The sequence below is a fragment of the Aptenodytes forsteri genome, unplaced genomic scaffold (genome assembly GCF_000699145.1).
Source record: "Aptenodytes forsteri isolate BGI_AS27 unplaced genomic scaffold, ASM69914v1 Scaffold155, whole genome shotgun sequence".
NCBI classification, from domain to species: Eukaryota; Metazoa; Chordata; class Aves; order Sphenisciformes; family Spheniscidae; genus Aptenodytes; species Aptenodytes forsteri.
The window spans coordinates 8,528,076-8,549,415 of NW_008794446.1; the positions used below are offsets into that span (position 1 = coordinate 8,528,076).

At 44.0% G+C, this 21,340-nt stretch overlaps 1 protein-coding gene across 1 annotated transcript in view; it reads left to right on the plus strand.

The window, feature by feature from the left end:
• ATP8A2 (ATPase phospholipid transporting 8A2) overlaps nucleotides 1-10,040 on the plus strand; it is a 294,058-nt gene extending 284,018 nt beyond the window's left edge. Inside the window, exons 35-36 of the mRNA XM_019474848.1 lie at nucleotides 1,432-1,523; nucleotides 9,943-10,040. Coding sequence (XP_019330393.1) covers nucleotides 1,432-1,523; nucleotides 9,943-10,040 — 190 coding nt within the window. The remainder of the gene's footprint in view (nucleotides 1-1,431; nucleotides 1,524-9,942) is intronic.
• Nucleotides 10,041-21,340: the final 11,300 nt, after the last annotated feature.

Consider the following 21,340-nt stretch of genomic DNA (forward strand, 5'->3'; position numbering starts at 1 on the left):
GCCTGGATATTACCCTAATGGACTATTAAGTGGAATATAAGCCTGCATGGCTGGATTACATATTATAGGCATCTCAGAGATTCTTTGGTTACTTTCTTGTTTGAAGTTAGCAAACTGCTTCAATGAAAGGGAGTTGTTTGTTTAAAGCTGTTGCAAGCTTGGTGACAGCAGCAGCTGTGCTCGCTGGGATTTCCATTCCATATACCAAATGTATGTGAATTTGTAATCTAATCCAAGAAAGATATCAACATTGGCATTCAGATGTGTATCCATGTTTGCAGCATAACCAGTGGAATTACCGCTTGTGAATAAAGGTGTGAAAGAACAAGCAGACTGAAAATGGAAACACAGTGTTAAATGTGGTGCAAATGGGATAAAGACACTGCAAGGAGCTGCACTAGCAGACAGATCCCTTCTATGCACTGGCTCCATCTCAGTGTTAGGAACAAGGGTGAGATGGAAGAAAACAACCCAATCGCAGAGGAACTTTGAACTAAAATAGGCTGTAATATCTTTTTCAAAATAATCTGATATATAACAGTTATTTGAGACTGCAGTGCAATGAGATTTGGACACCTACGTTATTTTAAAACCCCGTTGAACTTAGTGGGACTTGTATACATAATTAAGTCTTTTGAAAGGTCAGGATCTTAGCCATCATTTGTTAATTCTGGGCACAAAGTTCTTGATGAAATGAGTTGTGTTTTTAATAGAAATCAGAGTGGAGAGTATCTCTAATGGTTTGTGTACCTATGTTAAACCTATTGTAAGCATACTGTATTTTTCACCTTAAGTTTGTATTTTCAATTTCTGTAAATTCAGTGATAGTTTTTCAGGCCTTTGACAGGAACTGTGTAAACCAAAGGGGTTTTAATCAAAAACTGGATGGGAAGTTTTTTCTTTCCAGTATGGGAGGTGAAAATGAGAGTATTCTTTAGAAGGCAGAATTAATTATGGGTCCCACCTTTGGCTGCTTCAGGCTGTTTTGCAGGTGTGATAGAAGCCTTTTACTATGTGCTAAGCCACAATGCTTTGCTCCTTCTCTCTAAGGCAGTTTGTGGGTGCCATGATTCATGTACATAATACTAAAGAGAAATCTCCTTTTTAATGTTCCATATCATTTGATGGCAGACTTCTGATATGGTTTGTAATAATTTACAGGCATCAGGCATTCAGAAATCACAACGATGGTAATATTAGGGATGGATTAACAAAATGTAAACTTATACAAAGTGGCCTTAGAAAGGAGGAGTTTCCGTTATTATAGAGTTCTCTTGATGAAGTGCGGTTTAAAGAAAAAGAAAATTCTTTTTCATGCTACAACCATCTTAAATACTGACAAAGTCAAAGCTGCCAAGTACTTTAAATACAGTTGACTTTTACCTTGAAATTATCTGGTTACTCACTGGTATATTTTTTTCTCTCCTTCAGTGTGAACGAACGTGATCATTTGTTAAAAAGGCTCGGCAGGAAAACTCCTCCAAGCCTTTTCCGTGCTCATTCTGTCCAGCAAAGTGTATCACGTAAGTAGCAGATCATGTATGCATGTGTGTTTCACAGCAGTCAGTCCCAGATCAGTGAAGCGAAGGGTGATTATTTTTTAATTAAATTGTAGGTAGAGATAATCTAGTGCAGAGGCTGAGCTGCCAAGCAAGACACATACATTTGGAAGTGGAATTAGTGTATTTGGCCCTAGGCAAGTGGAGCTCAAATGTGGGTAATTCCCTAGGATCCAATCAACAGGCGAAAATGACAAAATCCCAATACACAGGTTCTCTAAATGTAAAATCCTGATAGTTGCAAGATTACTGTAAAATCAAAAACTCTGCAGGATAAAATAAATGTTGTGACAGAGCCTAGCTTAAATAGAAATGGTTTCTTTATGAAAAGTTGTATTAGCTGTGCTTAGCTGAGAATACAGCAATGTTTCAGAGATGCCACTTAGGGGTTCTGTGTGTTTCTGATGAGGAAAGCCATGGCATGCAGAGCTGCCTCTCTCCTCTCCCTCTTTGTCCTCTGCTGGGAGAAGAGATGCAATGTCACATCTTGCTACTGCTGCTATTTGGAATAAATTGCATTTCTTACTGGTGTAGAGATCATCCATTTATTCATCTTCCTAGAGGAACGTGTGACAGGCCTTGGTCTGCTGCACCTGATGTTTTTTTGTCAGTGTTAGAAAGGCTTCCACAGCATTAAAAATAATCTAACAGCTCTGTAGGCCAGATACACTGAAGGACCATGCTGTCTCAAGCGACCAGGGAGGCCAGTCAACCCCTTCTAGTAGTAAAACGCAGTCTCTCTTGTGATTAAGCTGGTGGTCAAAATATGCTCATCTCACTAAAGGAAATAGCCCCCCAGCGTGCAGTACTGCTGCACACAGGGCAAGGAGCAGGCACTCAGGATTTGGGTTTCGTATTGCTGTTGCAGTGAGAAGTGACACCTCTGACTGTTTAAGAATCCCAGGGAAGTCAAATCTCATTGCTGGCTGTGTCATCTTCAGTAGCAGAACTGTTGTGGTTCAGGCTATGGAGGCAGGGCTGGGGTTTGAGAACCCAAATCCCTGAGGTATTCCTATTTTCCATGGGGAATTTGACTAGAAGGGGTGGAACAGTGACGGATCTGCTAGTCTCTGTCCTTCACAGAGCCCTTGCAAGGCCATCACTGTCAAGGGATGTAGGGTCTTTAGCGATCAATCCCATTGCTCCTGGGAAAAGAGGCTGGTGCGCAGAGCAGCCCTGTGGACCATGTGCTCCTGCCAGGATTTAATCCTTTGTGTCAAGGAGCCAGGGATGCTGACGGTAGCACGGCTTTGGGCATGCAAGCATGCTCTTTGAGGAGATTCCAAAGGCAATGATTGGCAGAAGAAATCCATAAAATGCATAAATAAATTTCTATCAAAGTAGTTTGCTGTAGAGACTTACCACAGTGCAGAAGGGAGATACACCAGTGGTGACTAGTCAGACTTGATATATGCTTTTAGTCTGGTAGAACACATCATCACGTTGTTATAGGTGAATAGCTATTGGGAAAGAAAAATGAGATATCAAAATAAATGCTAATTTGGATAACCAGCTTCCCTATAAATGCAAATGATTAAGTGCTAAATGAGTCAGGCCAGGTTACAATCAGCCGTCTGTTTTTCACATGAACGTAAATTTTGATTGTGAAGCTGTTAGGATTGAAAGACGCTTTTTATGGTGTATCCATGACTCTTTAAAACTTCTGTCATCTCTTGTCAAATGTTATTTTTCCAATGTTGCATAGCTGCTATATGTACAAGGCCATGTGAAATCCAGGGAACATATGTGCTGTTTTCACAACCCTAAATTGTACAACTGTTTACTAAATGCTAGAAATCTTCAAAAGCAAAGAGTTGATGAATAGGGCAGTAGCCTTGACATGCTGGGCCAATATCTTAAATCACACTACAAGCACTCTGTTTGAAGTCTTTAACTGTTAATATGTTTCCACCAGGCTCCAAGTTCCCAGCCTGTGAAGGTCACTTCTTCCAAAAATTGCTTGTGTGACTTCAACTCAGAATCTGACACTTGCATATAAAGCAGGAAAATGGTTTGTTTAGTTAGAGCTGACAAAGGCTTAAGCAAATCAATTGCCTTCGTCCCAGCAAGGAAGGAAAATGGAATTAAATTTCCTAGCACAGATTGTAAAGATGCGGTACTGGTTTGGGAGTCACTTTATTTTTGACAACAACTGTTTCCAAATTTTTAGAGAGGAAACAATGCCTAAATAGCTTTGTTTCCAATCACATGGAAAGGAGAAAAATTCATGGGGAGTTTCAGGGCTGCTACTAGTGGTCTACGGTGGGAGGAAAAAGATGACTGAGGTAAGTCTGCAGATCCCTGTACTGGAAGGCAGAAGCTCGTTCTGTGTGTTTCCTTAGCTCTCTGTTGGTGAGCCAGCCCCTCTCCAAAAGCATTAGCACAGCACAAGACCTTCAGGCAGGATGCATGGCTGGGGTGCTCCCATACAGCACCAGGCTCTGGCAGATCCAGCCTCCAAAGTGGGGGGCAGAGCCACACAGCCAGTGCCATGTCAGTGCCATATAGGAGTGCCAGCCAGGATTAATCTCTTAAATGCCTCCTTCCAGTAAAGAAACTGGCTCGGAGTGAAAGGAATCGTGAATTCCTGAATCATGTAGAGCTGTCAGAAGCATGAAAGAAATCTATCTACTAACTGTACTGGCAAAGATCACGTGGTTCCTTCCTACCAGTGTAACTTCTGGGAAACTTTATAAAAACTTAAAAAAAGCCCAAACAAAAAAAAAGTGAAGTTTCTGTTGGACGGCATTGTCATGAGACTTTAGTGGGAGAGTTTTATACGATTGTCAAGCCCATGTGCTAACATAAAACTATCTCAGTGGAATCTTGTAGGCAGCGGTGATGACGCTGGTCTCCGAGCTTGGTGTAGCTCCTGGTGAAGGTGCCTGGTGAAATTGGAGATTGCCCATTGCCGTCTGCTTTCTAAAGCCTCTTAAGAGTGAGCAGGAAGTGCCACCAGGCTCCTCTCAGACGTGTCTGTGGACCCTTCCCTTTAGTGTGCTGTGGGGTTCACACTCACGGGAAGGACCAATGATGACTCCCAAAAGTTCTCCCTCTCAGAGGGTTTGCTGGCAATGAGGTTTTCTCCAGGTGAGCTTTCTCCAAGTCTCCGTCCAAGTTCATGTCTTTTTTTTTTTTTTGCTGTGACTTTGTGAAAGTAGCATCTCCTTTAGACAAGCTCTGTGTAGATACAAAAGATGGTTCTTGACCTCCCCTTTCTTCCTGCATGACTGACCTGTATCACCTGTGCCCCCAGAGCCTCACCAGCAGGATGGGAAGGGTGATGCTCCCCACTTGCTCAGGTACCCTCAGACCTGTCAGTCTTTAAGAAAAGTCCTATACCATCCCTCTAGTGCAGTTTTCCTCCTGTAATTCAGAATACCCCCTGCCAGTGTTTAGTTGTCATTTGTCTCAGCATGCTCTTAAAAACAGCTGAATCCTGCTCTCGTTAAGCACTGCTCCAGCAGAACTCCCCCTGAAATGCGGAGAGCTGTGCCTGAATGAGGATTACTGCACTTGGCCCAGATTTCCTATGCTAGCAAAGAAAACCCCTCTTCCTTTGACAGAATATGGTGATTGCATAGAGTAAATCCGAACGCAGGGCGTATGGTTTGCACCTTATTAATCAATGGAGAAAAAGCATCTGTCATCTGAGGTTCATTTCACAGTATGGGGGCTGGCAAATAATAAATAATAATAATGTGTTCATGCTGAGGGCTCTAATCCCCACCATTTATTCTCCACTAGCAGACACCTTCTTCCTCTCGCTTTCTGGTGGTACATTTTGATTTGAAAAACAACAGGATAGCTACTTGAGATGCTTTTCATCCTCTTATCTTGTGTGTGTTTGAAATAGAAGATACATTCTCTATTTTTTCCAAGCTACATATTCGTTGACTGTCAAGTGGAGTTGCAATCTTTTAAAATCAACTTAAGAAAAAGAAATAGGAATAATTAGTTTAGAATTGATGCTGTGGCATCTGGCTGTTTTCTACATGCACATACCGGTAGGTTAGTATCTGGGACGAAAGAGATGGGACCATTTGTCAGGAATTCCTCTTGGGTCCTTTAGAAAACACAGGCATAGTTTATCAGCAGAGAAATGAATGATTTGTGTAAGCATTAGTCAAAAAGTTCAAGATGTAAAACAGCTCTCACTTTCCCAGGATAAGTGGAAGAGGATTGCCGGAGAAGTCAAAGCTGAGTTAGCATTTACGGTTTAATTGGTAAATGTGAACTACAACATCATAGCAAATCTCCTTAAAACCTGTGCAGAACCAGACATTTGGCCTGAGAGAGAATTTGGCTGGCCAAGTGATACCCTAACATTGATTTTTATTATGTCAGAGAAATTTTTGGTATCTAAGAAGCAACATTTCCTAAAAGAGACTTTAAAAAAAAAAAAAAAAACTAAAACAACTCCTCTCCCATCCCCCCAAACCCTAAAACTTAATTTTAGTGGATTTGAATCTGGGCATTTTTCTCCAAAGGCAAAAAACATGATGGTAAAATGCATTTTATATTTTGGACTATGCTAAACCATAATACCACTGCATGTATGAAATAGTGAAATGCTGCAGAAGGCAAGGTTTCTGACAGGCTTCCAGAGAGAACTGCCCTCTTGCTGGTTGGGACAAACAGTTCAGGTGTATTAGAGGAGAGTGCAAGGAGTAGGAGGCCTCTAAAATAAATCCCTGAAGTGACTAAAATTGTATGCAGTCCTTCTATGAGCAGATTTTCTGGAATAAAAAGAGCGCTCTGGACACTTTCTTGGTCCTGGTCTTGGAAGCTGTTGCGTGTGAGTGGGCTGTTGAGCCTGCGCAGCGTTACTGTCTGTGTTCAAGACACATGCATGGAGATGGTTTCTCTAATCCAGCATTGCACAGACCAGAATAGTCATTGCAGTGAACAGAAGAAGAGTGTGTTAAATTAGAAACCTAATGGGAGACTAGATTGTGATCTACTAATAGAATATCAAAGCTTTAAAAAAACCCAACAGGATGCTTTTAAAATTCAGGAGGTTACCTGATAATATCTGGTACGAGTGAAACCTTAGATTTGATGAGAACGTGAATCTCCTCTTAACAAATGAGCCCCACTGACACATACTCAAAAGTACACCTTTCCTCCATTAACAGAAAGTCTGAGTACAAAGGTCCTTCCTTCTGCAACAGCCGTGAGTGGGCTGTGCCCAGAAAGCCCCAAAGAAATGTGCTCCTTCCTTGGGCTGCTGCAGGACAGCTGAACAATGAGGGCCTTGTTCCCAGGGCAGGCTCATAGGTGTGGTTTTAAAAGTGGAGTTGGGGGGAAAAGTTCAAACTTCCAAAAAGTTCCTTAGTAACTGGCAGATGGAAACTTTCATTGTTTTTGGATGGGGTCTGAAAATTGTGGAAATGTAGAGCTGCTTGGGGAGTGCGGATGGGACTCGAGCATTCACGGCGTTCTGACTCCACAAGGCACGGTCAGCTGCCTGAACAGCTTGAAGATTGATTTTAATTGTAATGTGAATAAAAAATTGTAATATGAACTCATCTTCCTGTATAAAGATCAACAGGAAAAGTTTTAAATAAACTGCTAAATGCTGAGCTTCAACTAAGTAGGGCAGTGTGCAAGTTTGGGGGTCACAGCCTTTCCCATGCTGTACTCACAAAACCCTCATCACTGATATTTCAGGATGGATCAAGAATATGAGGATGTAAGGATACCCCTGGTATTCTTAACGATTGATTGTCTTAGCCTGAAATTTTTTGCTGTGTTAAGGTGTTTTCTACTGGTGTGAGAGTGGTGAATGTATTTCTTTGATTGCATTTTGTATTGGCTTTGCAGAGGGCTTGGGCTGCCTGGCTGTTTATAGGCCTGTGCTAGCACTGGAAATAAGCAGGTCATGGGAAGATACTTGGGGTTGACGGGCTCCGCACACTGGTGTGGTCAATGCTGGATTTGCAGTAGTTATGGCAGTTGAAGAAGCTGCTGTGCTGAATGTTCTTACTGGATAAGTAAATATAGCTAAGCCATCTTGATGCAGACCAGGTTATGGGGCATTGGCTTCAGTCTTTTAGGGCTTAAGCTTGTGGTCTTTGACCAAGTTGACTTCCCATTGAGAATTTAGCCAAAAAAAGGTAACAGTATGCTGGCCCTTAGCGTGGAACAAACCCGCTGGAGGTATTTGTTTAAGTGTGAATCTACCCTTCTTTAAATGAAAGCCTGTTTTGTAAATCATACTTCCTCTGCAGTTATCCAGCATGCACATACTTTTTTCCAAAAGACTGTTTGCATTTTGTGAATGTATTCTGTGAACCTTCAGCTAGAGGCAGGAAAAACCAACCTGTACCTCTGTAGCTGTATGTATGTTGGCATGGAATTGCTCAGGGAAAATAAAATGGGATGCTGGCATGATTGGTCACATGATCAAATCAAAGATCATACTGTCCTGCAATCGCTCCAAGAGGGTGATGTGACTGGAGTTAGTTCTGGATGATGTATTTCTGTTTGAATCCCTCCATTTACTGGCAGAGATTTCCTACCGTGCTTGTGATTCAGGTCAGCTAACCTGCTGATAGTGTGCTGATAGCTCTCCTGCTAAGGGAGTGTGCGTTCTGCCTTAAGAGCTGGAATCTACAGCAAAGTCCCTGTGGCTTCAGCGGTGACATTTACCTGCATTCTGTGAGAGAGAAGACCCTTCACATTAATTGAATGGTGGTCCTCCCTAGTGTTGTGGGACTCTCTTCCCAGCAGCTTACAGCTGTATAGGAGTTGTTGACAACCCTCACTGTGCAGGCATCAGCCAGAGGAAAAGATCTAGGAGTACTTGAGCATCTGTGCTCAGCTCACATGGTCCCAACTTGGTTGTCAAGTTGAAGGTTTAACAAGCCTCACTCAGGGGATACAGTTCATTTCTGGCCTTCTGGGCTTCTCCTGGCTACCAGCATCAGTCACCTGCTTCAAAGCAGGCTGCATTCAGGCCCATGGGAATCAAGTTCAGTCTACAACACCAAGCTGCTTAGGGGCCTCACATCCCTCCTGCCTTTAGAGGGTGTTCAGCCCCGTGTGCCTTTCTGTCACAGGGGTCCCTCTGTGTTGTGCTCCAGCCTTATCTCACCTCAGTACCTGATCTGGGGGGGAATATGCCTTGAGCTTGTTAAGGGAGGACTCCTGAAAGACACTTGCTAGGTGTCTGGGTAGTAATTGGGACATCTGTCCTTATCTGATGCTGTGTCTTTCAGCCTGGAGTGAATCTGGGGCAGGATTTCAGAATTCACAAGCTCGTGCTTCCAGAGCTGCTCGGGGGAGATGGAGAGTTGCCCATGGAGAGTTAGCCATGGTGTAATTCTTGGGTTCTCCCAGGCAGCGTTCACATCTGCCAACTCTTGCCTGCTTTCCTACTACAAAGCATTATCTGGTTCTGCATAGCCTGTGACTTCCCTATTTCTCCATTTTTGTAGCTATGCTAATCTGCCCTTCTTCTTTCTGGTTACCCATTTACACCTGAAAATCACCTTTCCTTGGTGTCACAAAGTCTGTTGTCCTTTGCTATAGTTTTCCTTTCAGAACTTTCTGTAGGGCCATGTCTGCTTTAAATATTGTTTGGTGTTTCACCATGTTGACCCATTAGCTTTTGTAACTGTTTTACCAGTAACATGGTGTTTTGCAGATGTCAGAAATGACACTTTTCTGCAATATTTTAAAAGAAATCAGACACATGGTTATTTTCATCTAAGTAATTTCTAGGGAGACCAAAGGATTGTGCTTTCTAGCAGGATTAACTTGTGCAAAATAGAGACCTCCAGAATATGTTTGTTTGCTCTATTCAGGATATGGGTGACTGGCCAAGAGAATCAAGAGTTTCTCGGTGTGTTTTGTCAGATGCCACCTGGAAACTTGTGTAAAAAAAAAAAAAAAAAAAAATCCTGAATGGAGTTAAAAGGAAGATGTGACTCAGATCCAGTTGTGGTCTAGACATTTCCATGTTCCTCGAGGGGAAACTGCTGATATCAAGCAGACTATAGAGGAGTCAAGCCAAAATGCAAATCTCTACCTGTCTGTTAAGTCTTTAAAGAAGCTCTGCCACTATGTGAGTACACATGGTGTCCAAATCAATCTGTAGCTTATTAGTCAGGTTAACTCAGAGGGATGTGTTGACTGTGTACACTAACCTGGCCTGGGGAGGGGAGCAGTAAGACAGAGCTTGCAGCAGATGTCCTTTCTGTGCCACGTGGGCAATGTAGTGCACAGCTGTAAATGTCAGAATCGCAGCACAGAATTGAAGATTGTTGCAGTCTCAGTCATGTAACTTTAGTGATGCCTAAAACTGTTCCTAAAAATGGGCTGTGCCCTTGAGCTGGTCTCCAGTTACTTATTTTTTTTTCTGCCTTTGCTTTTTCAGATGGGTATGCATTTTCTCAAGAAGAACACGGTGTTGTTTCCCAGTCGCAAGTTGTTCGATCCTACGATACAACCAAAAGGAGAGCAGAAATAGAATAAATGGTTCTTTACTTGATGGGTGGTGGGAATGATGGGATTTGGATCAATGCATCCACTGTTAACACATTCTTAACTAGGGTTGGCAGCAGCAGCCAAAACACCAGAGAACTCATTTCTGTGGCCTTAGCCAACAAGTTTCTGTATTCTCCCTGCAAACCTTGAGTACGTATTGTGGGGGGGAATCGTTGTTTGAATTCAGTTGCAAAGCCCTGCCTAAAGTTTTGTTTATGTTGTTATGAAGCATTTGACTGTGCTATGTGAGGTGTGAAATTAAAAACAATGTTTTACCACTATTTAAAACATCAGCATAAGGTTGTTCTGGGAGAAAAGTAGAAAATTTATGTTCCATGAGAAATCAGCCTTTGCTTAATTGAAACGGGGTGCTGAGATTTCCTGTTTTGTTACACACAGACCAAGTGCACACGGCTGCATGCAGACCTTACTCCCTCTAATATTCACTGTTTACTAATTTGGCTGAAATTTTTAACAGACAATTTTATGTAAAATTTTTGATTGCGACACAATCTGTAGCTAAAAATGCTTATTTGCCTTCTTGTGACAGAATAACACAAGATAGTAATGAATTACTTAGAATATTTCTTGCCCTCTTGCAGGATTTATTAGGGCTCTATCTTAGCTTTCTAAAACCCAATTAATAGCTTGCTCACAAAACCAGGATGTGGAAGTCAGAGAGCTCGGCAGGGCAGCTGTCTCGAGTGCATGGCATTGTGCACAAAGATGAACTCAAATAGGTGCCTCCTGGTAACTCTTCGTGATGTATTTGGACATGCACTTCAAATGTAGCCTGGGATTTCCCTCCATGATCCCATTCCCACTTTAATGGTAGAACAAAACAGTGAGAATTTAAAAGGTACAAGCTTGTCAGATGTTGAGAAAGATGATGTGCATCCGCACAGGAGGCTGATACTGTAGCCCTAAAGAAGCATTCCCCTGACCAGGTAGGATAGGCTTGCACAGGAAAGTTAGGAAGGGTCTACCCACGTGCATACACACACATGTATGCACACAGAGCTGATCATTGTGAAGAGAAGACCTGCTGTTTGTTGGTTCAGCCAAACCAGTCCCTCTTCTAGATCTAATCCATCAACAGGCTTCCCAACACACTTGGACCCATGAGCCCTGGCAGGAATGCTGGCTTCACAGCCTCGCTGTGCCAATGGGACAGGCGTGCTACTGCATAGATTGGAATTTTGGAAAAAAGCAAAAACTGGGGCATAAGTTAAAGCTGAAAGAGCTCTTAGAAAGCTTATGCTGTCCTCCAGACAAGTTCTATTAATTTTAGTTGCCAAGCCATGTTTCTGAATAGCATAAAGTAAATACTGCTGTGTTTTAGCCAGGTTTTGTGGTTAATGTATATACTACATCTGTGCATTTAAAAAGTTGGCGTTGCTTTTTGCCCTATTGACCGTCATCCAGAACTTTTTATTGATTTAAATATATCCGAAAGCAATTTGAATATGAATATTTGTGTTTAGCAAGGAAAAGGAAAATGCCAGCCTGGCCCACTGGTTTAATCTTCCTTAAGGGTTGTGAGTAAATGCCAGTGCTCAAGTGTCGTAGTTCAATTCCCAGTGCCACCTCAGAGGCTCGGAGTCCCCTTCCATGTTAAAAAGCAAATTTTGCTCCTGCAGGACCAGGCAGGATTGCTCTCGGATTAGGCTGATGGCACAGAGGGAAAAGTCATCGCCTTCTTTCTGCAGTGCTAATGAGACAATTATGCAATAAGGGAAACGTGCAAATAATTTTGCCATAGGCATGAATGTCAAGGGGCCAAGTGTGGGTGTATGTATTTTCTGGGAGATGAATTTTGTTTAAAGGCATGAATACTCGTGCAGAGAATAAATAAGGGGAGGGTAAACCTGATCCCAGGAGCTTTTAAATCTTAATGCTGACTTAACCTGTTAAACACTTTCTTTTATTTAGAAACAAAATCTATTTAGGAAATGTGTGGTGTAAGCCTGTCCTCAAAGCTGCTAACTGCTTCTTCCTTTTGCAGCAACACAAGGAAAATTAACTTCCCACTGAGACAAAGCTAGATCAGCTTAGTCTTTGTACTCTAAGCCACACACTAAACATTGGTATGTAAACAATTTGGAGGCTTTTCATGAGGATACAGAAAAAAACTTTCAAAAACCTCTGGATAATGAAGAAGGGCAAGTAAATGTGTTGAGCAGAGAATAGAAAGGATCCTGGAGTCTTTTCTGTTCTCAACTTAGTTCAACAAAATTTTACAGAACATAATGAGAGATGCTGGGGAGGAGCAGCTGTCATCTAATGTGATTTATTTTATTAGTGCAGACTATGAGCTGTATCATTTTGATCTCTCTGTAAATTGAGGTCAGTGTGTGTCACAAACACAAACCCTCCCTAGAGGGAATAGTGGCTTAGATTGAGGTACGTGTGTTGGATGTCAGCTCAATGGGAATTACACATGGGGTTTGTCACAGGGCTATACAGTATGTGACACTGGGGCTAGCAGGTCAGACTTTATCATCGCTGTAAGGCCTTAATCTCTAGCTGAGTTAATCCTGTAGAGCCCACCCAGGTCAAGACCTGGCATTCTTCTTGTTCTTTGGAGTCATTACAGGAACTAATGTTTTGTAATATGCTGTAGCTTGACTGTTGGAGTTGCTTGTCTTGATGAACAATGATGAGGTGTATTCCAGTGGTGTGTTAGCAAAAGGAGAATGACAGCTGCTCTGCATCAACAGAATTCCTTGTTCATTAATGCAAATGCATGTAGCAGTAACAGCAACCTTTGAAAGCGCTATGGACAATAAAGGTGGACCAGAATAAGTGAAATGCAGGGACTATGACATGGTCAGTGGCCACACTGGGTGCAAATTGGCCCTCTATGGACAACCCCAAGAGCTTGAGAAGTGCACGGTCCTTACGCTGTCACTGTCCTGCAGGCTTATTTTGCCCTTTTGGGCTAACTCGCCAAATCTGCTGTTTTGCGTTGCCTCTAGTCATCAGTGCAGACTAGTGATGCCCTATTTACATTCTCCCTTGGTTTTATAAATAATGACTTAATTTCATTTTTAAATACTCTGAGGACTGTGCTTGCGCTGTTATGCCTCACAGCTCAAGTTTGAAGCAGAGCAGCCCTTGAGCGGGTGTTCACCGCTGAGAAACACTTTGGATTTGTCAGATTTCTCCCTAGTTTTAAGGCACTGAGGATCTTTTACCTTAGTTTTGGATCATCACACAGTATCGATGCCTTAAACTTCAGTCAGTTTGCAGGGAAAGTTCTTTGTGTCTTGGTGAGTCTAACAATAAACGGTGATGATATGAAATACCTGATGGGTTGGAGGAGAGTTTGGCTGTGTCTATGCTATACCTGATGCATCTGGGTAGCAGTTTGCTTCTGAAACATGGCACTGACCATGCATGTTCCTCAGTCTTGAGACAGTTGGGCTCCTTCTGTCCTATCGGGAAGGACCCTTGTACTCATCTCTTCCAGAGTCTGTCTGTGCTGCAGCTCCACATCTCCTCGAGGATGCTGAGCACCAAGCAGATCCAGACCCTCCTGCCTACCTTGTACCTGCAGGCCCCCCTGGGCACAGCCCTGAGGCTGTCCTGCAGGCAGCTGTTAGAGGCACAGCCAAAGTGCCTATCAAATAGGGAGAGTTTTGAATTCAAATCCAAGTGTTGTTTCTAGCCATAACTTATAATTGTCGCTACAGAGAGTGTGAAGAAGTATACAAGAGATGTAGACTCAGCAGGTTATGAATCTGATGACTGGACTTGTACATAGCCCATTCCCATCCCACCGGTCAGGCCCTGTGTGAGCAACTGTGTCACTTGGCGAATGAGTGAACAGGCAATGACACTTCAATTTAGTGTGTTGCTTATTTGCAGCCACGTCACTGTTCCTCAGAAGCCCTCTGTGCAGGAGCTCTGTCCCAGATCCCGCTCTGAAGGACAGCTCTCCAGCCAGGCTGAGAGGCAGCCCCAAGGAGCTGCCTGTTCCATAACATGGTGACATGGTTGTCTTTGTGTCAGACAGTGATTGGTGGGACTCTGCCAGCAGCAGCAGGGGTAAAACAAGCCACTCCAGGAGCACAGCCCCTGCTTTTTTGGAAGTGACCTGTTAGTGCTGATGAGGTTGGGCCTTTGACATAACCTGAGCTTTCAGATAGGTAGTTTCTTTCTGGAGCTTATTCTTCCTGGTGCTGAGCTTTCTGGGTTGACTGCAAGCAGTCCTGTTAGAATAGAGTGAAACATGCTTTTACCCATTTTCTGTACTGTACACAAAAGGCTCGGTGCTTTGTTTGGTGAAACCGTATGCATTGATATTCCACCCCACCCACCCCCCACAAAGCTTTCTCCTCCTGTATGGGGTTGGGGCAAGTCTCCTCGGTTTGATTACACAGTTAACGCAGCCCTGTTCCCATTTTATTTTCACTAGTCTTACAATACTGGTTACACTGACTTCTCAGAACTAAATAGCTCCAGGAGGGAGAGAGCTCAGATCCTCTTACCTGAAAGCTTCATTATCCTCCAGACACCCAAGAGCCTCCACTACCCTTCAGTGCTTGTGACCAGAGCTGTGTGTCTGGAGAAGGCCACAGGACAGGTCAGTACAATAGATGACAACAAAATAAATCCATATGGGTACAGAGAAGAACTCTTTCAGTACCTTTTCTATACCTAGCAGCAAGATTAATGGAGGCCTTGAGCCTTGTTGGCAAATAAAAACCAGGAAGTGCCCTGTGCTGCTTGGCCACACAAGTGAATCCCAAAGGTGATCGCTTCTCGGTGACCTGCAGAAAGCTCAGACAGCCTGGCTGGATTTATCTGGCCGGGAATGTGCTCTCAGATGGACTGTCTGGAGGGGTGAAGGGACTGGAAAACGATAATAGCTTGGCCAAGCCCACTGCTGCTGTTAGAGCTGAGGGAGAAGAGGCATTGCTCGGGCTTCTCTGAAGAGCTGTGGTAAAGCTTACTTCTCTGGTTCCTTCCTGCGGCTCTGGGAAGGGAGGAAGAGAGCTGTGTTGTGAGCTTGCGAAGCTCTGTTACCTCCTGAAGCTGAGCTTTCTCTGGTGTCAAGCTGAGTCCTGGGCTTGAAGAAAGGGAACATGTCCCTGCCAGAAGCTGCCCTGCTTAGTGTCCCTTGGCTCTAGCAGGTTGTTTTCTGGGTTATGACAGATTGCTAAATTGTTTACGGGCTGCTGTTTGCCTCATGGACCCACAGGAATTGAGTACTGAAATTATTTCAGTCCTGACAGGGAATATCTTTCATGGAGAGTTAATGGGACTTCTCCTTAGGTGTTGCTCCTGGGCAGGTTCCTATCCCCAGGCCAGTGGAAGGGGCTTGTTAATCTGGGGACCTGGGTCTTTTTATGATAGAATGTGAAGCCTGGGGGTTGTTTCATTTGGATTTGTGGCCTGCTCATTTGCAGTGTGGTTAGAAGGTAAAATAGCTGAGTGTGCTGGTGTTTTTCCAAAGCCTTCCTTTACGTATGAAAAAGGTGAGACAAGTTCTCCTGAAGTCTGCCACGAGGGGATTGTTCTCCCTCAGCATCTCTATAGCTACTAAAGAGAAATAGAAGTGGGTAAATGACAAATTCTGTGTGGGCAAGCCCAGCTCTGGGCAGTCACGCAGAAGTCTAACAATGAAGAGAGGACTAATATATTGCCAAATTGTCACTGCGCATAGCTGGGAGGTCAGCACCCTTGTAATTATGGAGTGATGAAGCCAAGGGAAAAAGCCAACATTAACAGAAAGACGTGATTGTTTTAAATTCTGACCACCTTACTGGGTGGCTTCCCTGCGAAGATGTTCCAGATGTCGTCTTGGCATAAATTAATGAATTTCAAAACATCTGCAGTGTTTCTTAGAAAACATGGAATTTAACAGACAGTGCACATGCTCTCCTTTGCCCTTCTGGTTGATATTTTGATTCAGGAAGAGAATGCAGGCACTTGCGATTCTTACCGTCAAGAGCTCGTACACTGGAAAGTTGCTCAAAATTGTTTCTCAACTCTCTTTAAAAAAAGGGCTCCAGATACAAAGCAATGAGGCAGCCAAGCCCTCTGGGTCTGTGTGTGCATGTGTGTGTTGGGAGAGTCGTCCAACTTGAAAACCTCCCCCTGTCCCTCCTCCTGCCCCCAAAGTGCAACCCATTGTGCTGGGAGGTCAAATATTCGGTGGCTTGAGTGACAGGATCTTTAACAGCACCTTTTTCATCAGCGAGCCAAGTCATATGCCTGCTTGTCTGTCATATCTGTACTCGAATTGCTTAAATATTGTTTCAGATAGGGAGGTTTTAATCTGGATATGCAGAGAGGAGTAATGCTTTGGGGGGATGTTTAATTGGCTCCCAGCAGAGCAGCAGTGGTGTGTGGGTTTTTTCCTCTAGAAGTGTTACCATTTTCACATCCTATTAATGTCCTCTGGTAGTTTAAATGCAGCATCGCATTACAGTGGAGTTTGTTTCCCTCCCAGACTGAATACAAATGAAGGTCATTTACTTGTATTTTTAGAAGGTTTGGAAAACTTAGCAAATTTGTAGCGTTGAACAGCATTGTTGACTGTTGTATGTCTGCACAAAAATATTTCCAATAAACCTTTTATTAAAGCAACCCAACGGACCGAGGCTTGTTTGTTTTATTCCCCCCCCGCAAGTTTTGAAGCAAGAGTTCAATGTTAAATGCACTTGAGATTTAGCATGCAAAGCTGGTGACGGGATTATTTTTATTTTTTCATGACCTTTTGGGTGTGTTTTAAGGGCCTGCTTCTGTTAGTGCCAAGGACAAGGCTTGGGTTCCTTTAGTGGGTGTCGAATCAGGCCCCAAACACAAGACTAGTATGGCAGAATAAGAATGGTACTGGTGAGCTTACAGCAGGTACCTGATACTTGAATAGTGTCTCCAGGGAGAAAACCATCTTTTATATAAACTAGATGGACAGATATTCTCCTGCAAATGATACATTTGATCTCACCAAGGCTTCATCAAAATAAACCTTGGGAAATCATTTCTCCCAGCTAAGTCACGTCGACACAGCAGGGGAAAATTAAGGCCTGAAATCCCACTTCCTCCCTTCTTGCAGCTAAATTTGCAAGAGGCTTTTTTAACATTGGGCCTGCATGCTCTTGTGTTTGCGGAGGGAGAGCGGTCTGATGATGCATCAAAATGCGAGGTGATGCAAGACCATGAGAGATGCCTTTCTCCAAACCATCCTGAGCACAGGGACAGGATTTCTCCTGCTTCTGCCTGATCAGGAATATCGCGTCCCGTCTCTGCTGATGGTGCTCGCCTGATGCTGCCGAGCTCGCTCACATTGCCTTGCCCGGAGAAGTACCTCTCAAGCTCACTTGCCTCAAGCAAGACCGACAGCGTGAAGCACCACACAAAGGCTCTCATGTCCCCAGTAGCTCTGTGTCCATATGCTCTGGGGGACATGTGCTGTGATCCTCTCTGCTACAGTATGTTCTTTCCATTTAATGAATGTTTTTTCATAGTGAGCTGTGAACCACCTTGTCCCTCATGCTGGGCCTGCTGGGAAGCTGGGGCATGGTGCACTGGAGAGCCTCAGCGGTTCGGCCAGGCGAGCCTGGGCGTTAAGACCGCAGGGCGCAGGCAACTCAAGGCAAACAGCATCATCCTTCCTGGACAAAACCATCATGCGTGCACTGAGTCAGGAGTGATACTGGAGTCACGGCTGAAGTTAAATTTGCGGAAAAGATTTGCCTTACTCAATTTTTGATGACCGTGGGGAACATGCGTTATAAGATTCCTATAGAAAGTAAAAGTGTATGAGCTTTAACAAAGAGATCTTTTTGTCCAAATATTATTAGATACTTGAATTAAACAGATTTTATCAGGAACAAAATGCATATTTATATATAGTCTGGCTAAACCTTTTCCTCCTTAGGGTGCTATAACTTGATGAATGCTTTTTTTCCTTATAGATCGCTGACAGAACCACTTTTAAGAGCATAGAGAGACTTTTTTAAAACAAGTTACTTCTGGATTTTTTAAATTAGGAAACAAAAAGGAGGTGTAAGCCAAATTTCCCCTCTTCCCTTTACAAGTCATTGCTTGAGCACATTTCAGAATACTTTTATCCCAGAAGCCAGACCTAGTACCTGCTTTTCCTTTGCAGAAATAAAAAGCCAGCGATGAGCTCCTTGCGTCTCCCTGTTGTGCTGCGGTATACGCCTGCTCCTTCTGTGGGCCTCCACCGCAGCAGTCCAGCCGCAAGCATGTAGCAGCAGGAACTTCGCAGTACGTTAAGACTTCTCACACATCTGGGCAATCAATTATGCCCAAGTAAAATTGATGATAAACTTGAATAAGCTTTATTCCGTTGTTGGTGGGAGAACTCGATGCTTAGCTGACTGCTCCCTGCACTGTCATCTCTCGTACAGCACACTTAAAGTAAAATGATTCTCAGAACTGTTAAATATAATGGATTGCTGCTTAAACCCCTTATTAGGTATATTAGTTGACTAATCACCTCAGAGACTTTCCCTCTAACAGTTTGACAGGCAAAGCTGTGAGAATGTCTAGTGTTCATGTCCCAGAGCCAAATATTTGCTGGAGCAGCTGTTAGGTCTGTTGCCGGTGATCTTCAGTGCCTCATACCAGACCAAAGGAGAACCGAAGTCCCTAAACCCATAGATTAATGCTCAAGTCTGAAAGGGGAGCATTAAAAAATAAAAGCGTAACTGAGAAAGGTCCAGTTGAGGAATGTTAAGCAAGAAGATTTCAGAAACATAATCCCTTTCTGTGAGCGCTGCTGCGGCAGTACCCAGCCACCTAGCACCGTCCCTCCCTCCAGCGCAGCCCCATGCCTCTTCGAGCTCCCCCAGCATTTGGGGCGCAGCAGGTCCTCAGAAACTTGGACGGAGCAGTGGGTTTACTCCTGCTTCCTCCTCAGCAGAAATACGGGCTGCAGAGAAACGAGGCTTGGAAATGCCACCAAAAGCCACTGCAGTTTCTCAGTCATCCATGCTGAGGAGGAGGCTCTTGGGCAGATGGTAAGTGGGCTGCATCCAAGATGGGGAATGGTGAGCCACGCTGGTGAGATGCTGTGGTGGCCATGCTCAGCCAGGACACGTGCCATGAGGAAGCTTGATAGGAGGGAGCTCATGCTGCATTTTTCATATCGTGACTGATCTGATGGACAGTGGGGTAATGGTGGTCCTGGATCCCCTCTGCAGTTCCCATGGTATCAGGTGCTGCCTTGGGGGTCACATGAAGCAGGCCCTTGAGTGATGAAGACATACCCAGAGGCTGCAAGCTTTCAAGGCATTTTGGCACCTAAGTCCTGCAGTGAAGTGCCTGGGAGCCTCAGCTCTCACACTACGTTGTGTCTGATGGCTTGGTAGCTGCTGACCTCTGGCCTGATGACAAACAGCACAGTTGTCACAATCAAACGAACAAGGCTGGTTCATTGGTCTTGACTGATGCCATGGAGCTGGTAACCAGTACAGGCAGCAGGAGCACCTCCCGGTCCCTCAGGAGAAAGGAGACTGGAAGAAAGGGAGGGTTGGGTTGGGTTGGGTTTGTATAATGCACTGGATTTGTAACTGTACTCGTCATCTCCCTCCTTCCTTTCTCCATGTTGCCGGTTGTGGAAGGAGCTGCCTCCAAGCACACTAATATGGGATTTTATCTGGAAAAAAAATATAAAGTATTCCTAGTGTCAGTTCATTTGGATGTGAAGCCTGGTATCAGAGCTTGAACTATGTACCTATACCATACGTGTTAATTAAATCCTGTATGATGGCTATATGTATTTACCCATACATAGTGAAGGTGGCATTTTAGCTTTTAAACCGAGCGCCTGATTCTGACTGCACACTAGGTCTACAGCAGTTGCTTTTGGTTTGCACCGATGTAAACTGAGAATCACTTTTTCCCCCATAATGAGACATTTACAGTCATGCGCAGACTGTCTCACATTTGAAGTCAGTAGGATTCTTTGTCTCAAGAGCAAATACTGAGGGAATTAGCAGCTGCGTAAGCCAATATTTACTGTTTGGGTAATAAATCGTAGCAGAGACTGCACAACACGCTGGTGTCCTTGTCTTGGAGGAGCAATGTCCTGTAACCAGTCAGGCTTGCCCTGGGGCAAGTGGCTGCAGTGCTGTCAAGCTCAGGGAAGTTTGTGGCCCAGCTGAGCTCGGCTCTGTGCCCAGCAGCATCAAATGCTCCTTGTCAGCTTTCAAAGTACTTTCCAAACCTGATTGAAGGAAGTTGCTCAATGTCTTGGAAGCGAGATAAGTAATTTTATTTTATTGTTGTGTTATTTTTGTGCTCTGACTTGATGTTCGCTTGCCCTGGCTTAATAGGATTGATGATAGGATCCGAAGTGGTGCCTTCCTACTTTTTTGTTTCAAGTCAACCCACAAAGACAAACCAGTTTGGGCCGTGCCCTGAGCTGCTTCGGCATTAAACACAAGGAAGGCTTGATGGAAGGCGACTCATCTTTTGAATTAAACAACGCTTTTCAGCTTGATACATTATTGTTTGCCTTGATTTTGCTGGAGGTTTTCTGAAGGACTGATAGAGCAAATAAGGCATTGCTCACCTGAAAGTGAAGGATTATCGTGTTTAGGAGAAAGGATGTTATTTCTACTCTTTCTTGAATATTTGAATTATACTTTTGCTATTATAAGCCTACTAAGTGGGTGAAAAGAGCCTGTGATGGTAGACGAGATTCTGTTTTCAAAGTTCAAGGTGAGTTTTCTTTCATATTTCCTGACGTACTGTCGACACTGCAAACAAGAGAAGGAAACGATGTCTCTCCTTAGCGAGCTGCGCATACCCACTGGGCTTTGCCCAGTGCAGAAGGTGACTGTTTGAGCTGTTACCTGTGTGGTTTCATCTCATCAGAAATAACCACCAAAACTGATAAATATTAAGAAAATATAAATTAAATTAACCTTGTTTTGCCAAAGCCAGTGGCCACTACAATGCTGGAGGCACTTTAAGTCTGAGCGCAATCTGAGAGCTGTGATTCACGTTACATTCTGGAGAGGTTTCTCTCCCCTCTTCTAATGAACATCAGGGAGTAAGCGGATACTCGGCCTCTGACACAGCTAGCAACTTTCCGGCCGTGCCTAGTGAAATGTTTGCCTTCTCGCTCTCAGTATTTGGAAAGCCAGGAAGTCATCACCTTTGTTAAATGGGCACATAGTCTCCTAATGAAGCTGTGCCCCCGCTCATTAACCAGATGCCCCCATCCAGTGCAGCTGCCCTGCGAGAGGTCCGGCCAGGCAGCCGCCACAGTGCGATGCCCCGCTCGCGGGCGGTGCTGTGTG